General features: G+C 41.7%; 1 protein-coding gene across 2 annotated transcripts in view; it reads left to right on the top strand.

The window, feature by feature from the left end:
• Positions 1 to 404: 404 nt before the first annotated feature.
• DNAH7 (dynein axonemal heavy chain 7) overlaps positions 405 to 10573 on the top strand; it is a 108500-nt gene continuing 98331 nt past the window's right edge. For both annotated transcript variants that reach the window (XM_057419911.1, XM_057419910.1), the window contains exons 1-8: positions 405 to 502; positions 3886 to 3954; positions 4406 to 4514; positions 4629 to 4779; positions 5097 to 5190; positions 6356 to 6536; positions 7352 to 7421; positions 9388 to 9513. In XM_057419911.1, the coding sequence (XP_057275894.1) occupies positions 488 to 502; positions 3886 to 3954; positions 4406 to 4514; positions 4629 to 4779; positions 5097 to 5190; positions 6356 to 6536; positions 7352 to 7421; positions 9388 to 9513 (815 nt within the window). In that variant the 5' untranslated portion in view covers positions 405 to 487. The remainder of the gene's footprint in view (positions 503 to 3885; positions 3955 to 4405; positions 4515 to 4628; positions 4780 to 5096; positions 5191 to 6355; positions 6537 to 7351; positions 7422 to 9387; positions 9514 to 10573) is intronic.

The raw sequence follows: 10573 nt of genomic DNA, 5'->3' as shown, positions 1-10573 counted from the left end.
GCTCTCAGATGAAAGTGCAGCAAAGCTGAAATTCAGCTTGACATAGCTGTTAAATACATTGTCATAGCTTAAAAACAAACATCCCAAGTGCAACCCGTTATTCTCTATTGCTTACGAGCTTGTACACAGCAAACCAGTCTCCATCAGCCCCACCTGAGCCGGCAGCCTCGGGCTACTCCACCACACGCAGCCGGGGCTGGGCGCGCACACGTGGCGGCAGGGAACAAGCCGTACCTTGGCTTTAGGCGCGGGACGTTCTTCCCTGCCACAGCTCCGCACGTTTTCCGCTGTGCGGTAACGCCGTGCGGGCCGGGGGCACCGCGAAGCAGCCGCCACCTTCCCCGCTGTGTCCCGCTGCGGGTTGCCCCGAGCGACGGTTGACGCCCGCGCAGTGCCTCTCCTCTCCTCGCCCCGGGCCGTTGGCCAACGGAGGCCCCAGCGCTGCTAGGTGACGGCGTCCGGGCAGCGCTGCCTCGGCCGCGCAGACATGGGCACCGAGCAGGTACGGGGTGAGGGAACAGGGGGCAACCTAGCCCGCAGGCAGCGGCGGGAGAGGGCTGGGGGTCCCATGGCGGGCCTGCGGGGCCGGGCTGGCTGAGGTAAAGGGCCTGGGCACGCTCGCTGTCTGCGGGACGCAGGGCAGAACGTTCGGGTGCACTTGGTACCGGCAGGGCTGGTTGTCATCTGAAAAGTGGGGGTTTGCCTTTAAACCTTAAATAACTCGCGTGAATTAAGCTTCTGAAATCACGGGTTTAATCCCTGGCGTTTAACTGAATGCTTGCGCTGTGTAAACTGAGACCTCCCGGAGGGCAGCCGAGCTTTAGTTGTAGGCTCCTCCATGAGTTGTAGGCTGGTTGTGCCTGGTACTTTCCAGAAAAACTCGGCTGTGGTGTCCGTGCTATGAGCTCCTTAAATGAGGTCTCTAGAAACAACATGGTCCTTCTTGCGGCTGCCCAGATTCCCGTTAAATGGGGCGTAGGGGGGGTGTTTTCAAACATGAACCGTGATGAGACTTTAATTCAGTTTGTTTCCAGAATTGCAGGAAGCTCGAATGCTGAAGCCAAAAGCCAGTAGAAGCTTTTTGGCCATGAATGTTGTTTTAGATCTCTGGGCATTAACAGACACTAATTTGTATTATTATTCTGGTGGCCAGCTTGGGTTGTATTTGGTTAATGTAATTTAAAAAAGCTGCTGCGTCCATCTGGTCCATGATGCCAGGATCCATCTCTTGTAACAGTCTTTCAGAGCGGGAGAGACTGTGTTCACACTTGTGAATAACCTGGGCAATAGTGTCCATTGTTAAGTCCACCCCTCGATCATGAGTCCATCCCTATGTTGCATCTCTGCTCTGATGGCCTGAAGTGCCATGGGCCCACCAGGCTCAAAATAATTCACTGTCCCCTTAAGCAGTTTCTGCAGCTTGTTGTTGGGGACTCCATGCAGCTGTCTTCCATCTCCGATGCTTCCAAAGCACTGGAGGGGCCCAGTGGACTAGATACTTGCCCATACTGTCACACACACCCTGCCACTCATGACTGTCCAGCCTTGGAGAAAACCTCTTGGTCCCCCTATATCGTTGTCGAACCCCAGACAAGACCCAAACCTGACTCTGCTTAACTTTTGAGATCAGACAAAATGGTTGTGGGTAGCACACAGTCTGTGTGTGTGCCAACATGCTGATCCCCATCACAGTCAGCAGGCAGGTCCCAAGGATACCCAAAGGCCATTCAAAACCTTCAGAACTCTCAGTTGATGCTGCTGTACTTGTCACTGGGGCTGGTGTAGCTGCTGTGCTTGCCGGCTCTCCCACCACCGGCTTCTCTTTTCCTGAGTCCAGCTCTTCCTCCTCTGCCTTGCTGGGAAATGCTGCGTGGTCTCCTGCGTCCTCCTGGGGCTCGGCGGGCGGCTTCCGGGGAATGCTCTTGGCCGTCGCGGGGCTCGGCTCTTCCGCGGGGCTTGGCTCCTCCGGGGGGTTCGGCTCTTCCGCGGGGCTCGGCTCCTCCGCCGCCTTCTCCCGCTGCTCGGCAGCCGCCTCCTTCCGCTCCTCGGCCGCCCCGACCTCCTCCACCGGCAGCCGTCCCCTCGCGGCCTCCGGCCCCGCTCCCGCCGCCGCTTGGTCCCCGGGGCCGCTCTCCCGGGCCGCTTCAGCAGCCGCCGGCTCCCGGGGCCGCTCCCCCTCGGCTTCCAGCGAACTCACGAAGATGGAGAGTAGGGTGAGGGCCAGGACGGTGAAGAGCAGCCGGACGGCCAGGTACAAGTCCACGGCCACGTCCGTCCCGCCCTGCTGCTGGAGCCCACCCGTATTACAAGTCATTGACATAAAGCGCAGTGAGAGAAGAACCTTAGCCCAGGCCCCACACTTGATAAACACTAACACAGCAAATACCGGTGCTAAGTAATGTACTACATTCTGAAACTGTGAGATCAAGAGGAACAACTCTGACAGCCAATAAATCAGCATTGTGACGAATGACTATTAATCCTGTTAGATCTGTTGTTATCTCAACCCCTTGTGCCCCACGTTGGGTGCCAAAAGAGCTGTCGTGGTTTAAACCCAGTCAGGCAACTTGTTCACTCACTCCCAGTGAGTGGTGCCGGGCTGACAACAATCGAGGACCCCCTGTTCTTGCCCTCCCCCTGCTCCCAGAGGGACGGAGAGTCAAAAAGAATGCAACTCCCACAGGCTGAGATAAGAACAGTTTAGTAACTAAGGTATAACACAAATCACTACTGCTACCACCAATGATAATAATGATAAAGGAAATAACAAGGGAAGAGAATACAACACCTCACCACCAGCCGACTGATAACTTGCCCCCCAGGCCTGACCAAGCACCGACCCATACCTCCTCCAACCCTGCAGTCCCCCAGCCCTTCCCACTAACTCTCAGTTACATCCTGGGCATGACGTGCTGTGGTATGGAATACCTCTTTGGCTAGCTTGGGTCAGGTGTCCTGTCTCTGCTTCCTCCCGGCTTCCCCTCCTCCCTGGCAGAGCATGAGGCTCACAAAGTCCTTGGCCAAACCAAAACATCTCTATCAGCTCTGTTCCCGAGCCGAAAGTCAAAACACTGCACTGCACCAGCTACCAAGAAGGAGAAACATGACTGCTGCTGCTGAACCCAGGACAAACTTTCTGCGCTTTGTGACTTTCCTCCATTACAGCCTTTACATAGGACACAAAGCAGAAAGAGAATGGCTGTAGCATAGACATGCAACATTACTGCAAATGCAGCTGCATGGAAAGTGGTGGGGATGGGTGTGTTAGTGTAAAACAGAGGAGAAATAGAATAGCCAAAGGCAGTTGTATTAGAGCCAACTTCAAATGTTGTTACAACTAGGTTGTCTCATTTGTTTATAAGGAGGTGCTGTACTTTGTGCTAGCCAGAGTCCTGGGCATGGTCAGGGAGTGCTTTTGGACAGCCAGCTTTGATGTCTGATGCTGAAGGATCAGATGTGTCAAAAAGCAGAAAATACTGGACCCTTTTGAATGAAAGTTTATGGATTAGAAGAAGACCATTTTATATTTTTAAAATGGTGACTGAAGAATGGGAATAAGAAAATTGTTTATTTGTATTATTTAATAGTATCTTGTAATGTTTAAGTGTATAGCTTGGCAGAAAGGTAACATACATGCTTCCCAGCCTAAAATTAATTTGTCAGAGCTCTGATTTTTCAAAGTCGTTTGAGAAGGTTGTATTCTGTGTGGAAACATTCTAGCAAGAATTGGGGAAGTGATATAAAACTGTAGGTGTAAAAGTTACTGTTGAAGAGATAAAAATTGAATTAGAGCTAGTTTATAATTTTGACTGGTCACAAAGGTGATATTAGTGGTAATTTTAAATTTCTAATTGTGATTTTCCTTCTTTTGTTTTCCCTTCCAAGCCCGGTCCAAGTGTCAGAAAGAAGTCGACAAAGAAAACAGAGAACTTAGTACTACCACAGTTGCCTCAGGTAGTTTTGTTGGCTTTTTTTGTAAGTTTTCATGTCAAGTATACTTCACAGCATGATTTTATGAAGACCATAGTTCTCATTCAGATATATGCTGAGGTGTATATTCTGTCTCTGCGCTATGTATTTTTGTTATATCTGTATATGGAGCATTGTTGGTATTTCAGTACTTGGAAAACACTGAAAGTGCAGTATTTGACCCAGTTTGAAAATACTTAAGGCATATAACTAGAAGGTTTACAAATGTCATATATAAGTTTAATATGCTTTTATCCATAGTCTGAATATTTTGAATTGGAGGGCAACTTATTAGTAGTTTATTGGACAGTTTTTATGCTGGCTTATTCCTGCTATGTATTAGGCTACAGTATCGTTGATTTGCTGTATTTAAGAAGTCTTGAAGTGTATATAAGTAGCACTTACAAAAAACTAAAATATAAAATACTCATTCCAGATAAGGTGTAAAACACTGTGGCAGCAGACTTGTCCTTCATTCTGTCTGAGCAGAGAGCAGAAAGATGATGAGTCAGATGAGTTTACTGTAAAAAATGAGTGTTCATCTGGTAAGCTTAATATTTTTAGTACTAATAAACAAAACCTCTTGGAAACATAAACATATGTGTGGTGCATTTGAACCTTTTTTTTAAAATTTAATTTCAAAACTTGTTTTCTGCAAGAATATTTGGGTGTGAGACCCAAGAGACGGAAGATACAGGATTCTACAGGTAATAAAGGAGGTGCTGGAACATCAGCTTCTACACTGCAGAGCACCAGCCGTCTGAAAAAACAACAAGAACGATTCAGAAGTGCACTTGTTGACTTTATATTGTGAGTTCCCTTATCTTCGAATAATGTGTTTTTCCCTTTTGATAGATGAACCAAGAAGTATGTATATGAGCATGAACTATATCACCAATTTTAAAAGCTACCTTAGCAGGGAAAATACAAACTTGGTCACATGCATCAGTGTTCTTTTTGAATCAGAATGTCATATGCTCATTGTCAAGTTTTGCCAGTTCCCTTTTTTGTTCAGTTTGTTCACAACTGACATGTAGAATGACTATATGTTACTTACATCAGTAAAACATATCTGAAGAATGTGATGCATATTCTTTATTTTATTGTTTGTTTTTTTTTTGTCTTAGGCACCAAGACCTTCCTGAAGAACAGCTTCTGTCCCCTGATGGAACCCAGCCTTCAGAAGCAGATTCTTCTACACCAATAGAGAAGGACATTTTGGTAGCTAAAGACATTTTTCTAGAGTATTAAATGAAATGCAGTGCCAGTCACTTATTGTAAATTTTGACAAGATGGTTGATACAATGAGAGATGACTGACACTGATATATTCTTCTACTATTAGTTTCACACCATGTACCATTTATAGTGTTATTGCTGAGAATGGAGCATTAGGAATGTATGGATGAATCAAAGAATTTCAGAATGGAATAACAACTGGAGGATAACTGATGTCAGGAAGTATTAAATGAATCTTTTCTACACTTGCTGAAGGCGAGAATAACTTGCAAGGGAGGGTGCACTACTTTGAGCAATTGAGCAATTCTCTTTGGGTTACCCTTATCTAAAGGCTGGGATGTTCTTCATTCTCATTCTAGTTTAAAATACCTTCTGTGACATGATTGTATACACAATTTTGTAGTTTATGTATCTTTAAGATAGACCAAGTCCGTTTTGGGATAAATGGATTGAAATAGATTAATGTTGGTAAGCTTCCAGTTGGTAGTCCATTCTTCATTTTTTCATCTGGGTTTCCTTTAGTGCTCTGAGGTTTTTTGTTCATCACATTTCACATGCCTGTTTAAATGCTGGCATACAAGCAAATGTACTTATTTGTATTATACATTCATATTCTGAGCTGTATGTTACATATCCAAACAAAACTCACCAGAATGTATGGCTTGCATTTTGAATATATGGACCAGCCCCAGAGCTAATGAATAATAATGGCAGCACTGGAATTATGAGGTAGATGAATACATATTGGAAATCTATTTAAAGAAAAGGTTGGTACTCGGGCAGTGCAAAGGAGAGGCATCTCATCAGAGTTATAGAATTGTAAAAGGAAAACCCAAACAGAAGCCAGATTTCTATGAGTTATGTCCATTCTTTAATAAAATTTTTGTTATTTTGCTCTTATCAGAGAAATGAAATGGGGCTTATGCCACTATACCCTGTTTTTCTATCTTGGGGCTTTTTATCATTATTCTACCCACTAGTGTTTGACAGGCTGATGAAGGTATTGAGATCAGATTTAATGATGTAATTTAAAACATAATTACTTTTTTTTTTTTACTAAATAAGCCCGTATCTCTAGTTAAGCCTGTAGTAGCAATGACTGTCTAATACTTGACTTAACTGATACATCTTACTCTTCTATCCTGCAGAAATACTACTACTACATTCGCCATGGAATTGATACAGCAAATGTGTCCCCAGTAGATCAGTCATGGATAGACCATATCTTAGCTTTAATTCCGCAACACCTGAAAGTACACAGTGAAAGTATATGTTCACTGACTGATGAAATAAAAGAAGATTATCTTCTGAGTGTAAAAAAGGCTATAGGTAGATTTCCAGAAGTTTACTTGCATTTTCTCCTAAGTTGCTAGTATTAAAGTGTGTTCATAGAGTGGTGTTTGCTGCTGAGAGCTGCCATTGTGGAATTGTTACATCTAAGTGCTCTCCTGGATGTTAGAGGCACATTTTAATAAAAAGTATACTCATGTTTTCTTATGTTTGTTATAACAAAAGATAATAATATTCATTATTATTGATCTGTCAATAGTTTTTAAAAGCATTATGTTATTAATAATGCTTTCTCCTAAATCCCTTTTCATGTATATTTAGGTAAAACCATTCATTTCAATGAGTTATGTGTTTGAGTGCTTTGGTTGGGACATTAAGGTGCTGGAGCATGTCCAAAGAGGAGCAATCAAGCTGGTGAAGGGTCTAGAGAACAAGTCCTGTGAGGAGCAGCTGAGGGAACTGGGGTTGGGGTTGTTTAGCCTGGAGAAAAGGAGGCTCAGGGGAATCCTTACTGCTCTCTGGAACTACCTGCAAGGAGGCTGTAGCGAGGTAGCTATCATTCTCTTCACCAAAAAGGTGATTTTTTTCACTGAAAGGATGATTAGGCATTGGAACAGGCTGCCCATGGAAGAGGTTTAGTCCCCATGCCTGAAGGTATTTGAAAGATACATATGTGGCACTTCAGAACATGGTTAAGTTGGCAGTGCTAGGTTAATGGTTGGACCCTATGATCTTAAGGGTCTTTTCCAGCCTAAATGATTCTATGATTCTGTTTATTTGCTGAGCTTATTTTGGCTTTTCTTTTTTTTCCTCCTCCACCCTCACCCCCCCTTTTTTTTAATACTTTTTTTCAGTTGATTTTGTTTTAAGAGACACCAGGGAAAAAGATGAAGACAAGAAAGATGATCTCCCTCATTGTGCAGAGTAAGAAAATACATTTATTGGAAAACAGTAACTGCAGCAGAGTGGGGTAGAATAGCATGTATAATGAACAGTCTTCATACTCAGTAGTCAGTGTCAGCTGTAAATAAGGCTTAGTTATTCATTGTGTAAATTCAGATAATATCATTATACAGCGTCTTTGGAAAATCCCTGTAAAATACGTGTTTATCTTGAAAGGTCTTTGGAGTTAGTTTTGTTTAGCAGTACTTAACTGGTAAAAAGTCTAACAATTAACTCCGCAGCATTGGTCTACGTGGCCAAATGCTTATGTCTCAGCTGTTGTAATCTATGGAAGAATGTCATGTTTACACGGATTTCACTGAAGCTCTATCTTGTTTACAGATTGTGACGGCTTGGCTCAGTATATACACAGATTTAAGAATGTAATAAATATAGACTGACTTGTTCCTCAGAACAATTCAGCAATATGAAGTGTAAACAGTGATAGACGTTGGGTTTTCCAGTGTGTAGCAACTTCCAGTTTGGAGTAGTGGAGTATTTCAGTCCCATTTATGCTTGTCTTAAAAAGTCAGCAGTCTACTGAAAGCAAGTGTAGTGCTACTCCCAGGATCATACATCTGTCCAGTGTGAATCAGCCTACCAAGAATTAACTTTCCTAGAGCATACTTTAATTCTTCCTGAGATGTGAAGGTGAAGAGGTACCTCATTCATAAGTGTAACCAAAAATGGTGCAATATGTTTGTGTTGTAGAGGAATCAAACCTTACAAATCATGCAGAAACAAAGCATTTCCACCAATATTAATCAGGCTTTGTATTGAGTAGTTTTATTGTAAACAATTTCTGCCCTGTGGATTGAGGTAGATGCTTTTAGATATCAAATGGTAAATTAGGTTAGATTACAGTAAAAGGGATGGCTGTGACAGTTGTTACTTAAGCAATTTACATTTTAAAGAGAAAAGTAGGAACTTATTTTTGTTATTGTATCCCCTGAGTAAAAGATACACCTTGAACATCGGATTCTTTGTAGATCTTCTGTATCCTCTAGGAACTGTGTAGGACATCACAATAGTTGGTATATGGGCTTATGTCTTGCGTTTAGATGCAAATCCAAACCTACAAAATTCCTCTAGTAGGATAATAATTGGTAACAGTTTAATTCCATTAACTGTATTTGAAATATGAAATTTTCTTCTAAAGAAATACGTAGGATACATGTGGAAAAACTTTTTAACTTCCTGTGACTGCTAATTCTGTTTATTATACAATGCAGATTTACTGAGAAATGGATGAAAGTTTGATATTGGAATTACCATTTTCTTTAATAAGAGTTTATTAAGGAAATGAGAACAACAGTGTTATAAATATATGACGAAGTTGTCGGGTGTGTTTTTGCTTTTCCCTTGCAAACTAAAGATTGCAATGTATACTACTTAAGTTGAAATCCTTAGTATTTTAGTAGTAAAATCAGACTGCCTGTAGAAGTTGACACTTGTTTTTAAAGCAAATAAAGGCTATGAGTATATAAAAGACCTCCACCAAATAGCTTGATGTTTTAAAAAATTTGAGAGCAGACCGAGTTTATGAAAAAAGCACTAAATTTATGAGCTTTTGTAGATTTGATGTGATAAGCATAAGCAGATACAGCTTATTGTAGAAAAAGTTATTGACTATACACATTATGTATGTATAACGATTTTCTTACATGCTAAATATAAGGCACCATGAATAGGCCGCAGATTTGTTAGGATCTGGCCAATATTTCTCTCATATTATTCTTTATCATACACTGGTCAATTTTTGAAGACTTTTTTTTGGTGTCTGGATAATGAGGAGAAAGCTAGATTTATCTCCTGAATTTTGTTCTTTCTGGGATGCAGAACAATTATCTTAAAACAAATGTATATATATTTTGGTTCTTTGCACATCTACATTCATCTTACTGTATCTTGATGGCTTTGTGGTTGATTTTCTATTTCTTTTTTTTAGAATAGCAGTAGTGCCAAAGCCTTGGAACAAGTCTTTCTTGTCAGCATGCAGTTACATGAAGGCAAATTTGCATGCAATAAATCCTACAATGCTTGCTGTTCTGAACTTATGGGAGACGTCATTTAAGTAAGTGTTAACTACATCTCTTAGGTTTCAGCTGCTCAGTGATTTCAGAATCTGTATAGGGAAATAAAGGATGGTGGTATCTTAAGATATCCAGTTTGCCCTATTGAATTTTGCACTGCTACAATATATGCATCTGATCATAGTTCTGATGGCTTTGTTCAAAAGCCATTATCCCAAATGTGTTCTGTGGTCTCTCTGACTTTATTCTGTGAATAATTTCTGTGAACTGTTCCTCAGTAGTGATCAAGTTTCCTATCTGTACTTCCCCAGAAACCACATGGAAGGCTTTGTTATCTTCATTTCCTTTGGTATCTAGGCAGTTTTAAGCAAGAAGCTACACGTGAAAGTTGAATAGTTTAGCCATTTCATATTTAATTTTCTTTAGAGCTTGGTCTTTCTCAGGTCAGGAACATTCAAAACAGTCTCTCTCACAAGAGAAGGGTTGCTATCTTGCCTAGGGGGGCACATACATTTGTTGTTTTGTTTTTTTTTCCCCTCTCTTATCTGGTTAGCAAGGACAAAAGGCATTAGATGGGCTATTGTTTTCTGCTTCCAGAGTAGACCGAACTGCTTGCTTCTTTCTTGACTGATGAAACAAAAGAGAATGAACTGACCTGTCCAGGCCAGGAGCCAGAACAAGTTGCAGGGAGAGGGGTTTTGGGTTGGGTTGGGTTTGTTGGTTGGTTTGGGTTTTTTTTCTTTGTTGGTCTTGGGGGTTTTGTTCTATTTTTGTTGTATCTGCTGAGTAGGAGACAGAATTTAGCCAATGTCTTTAAAAAAATCTAAAACCTGAAAATGATTTTTAAGCTAGGTTTAGGTGGTCATTTATTTATGTTGTTTTGCAGTATTTGTAAGAAGCCATCCAGTCCCAGAAAGGAATGCTATATAATATATACGCAAATTCTGACTCTGAAAATAGTTATTAATATGCTCAAATGTAATAATTACGACTTCAATTTAAGACCATACATACAGGCAGTACTGCAGTGCTTTTGTGTGGTTGGTCTGAAGCAATAAATGCTAATTTCTGAAGTGAACATTATTTTTAAGTGTTTATGTT

This window comes from Pezoporus wallicus, unplaced genomic scaffold, assembly GCF_028554395.1.
Source record: "Pezoporus wallicus isolate ANWC-B61680 ecotype Strahan unplaced genomic scaffold, APGP_CSIRO_Pwel_v1 contig_4710, whole genome shotgun sequence".
NCBI lineage: Eukaryota > Metazoa > Chordata > Aves > Psittaciformes > Psittacidae > Pezoporus > Pezoporus wallicus.
The sequence above is the reverse complement of the archived record's forward strand: the minus strand, read 5'-3'. Positions and strand labels throughout refer to the sequence as shown.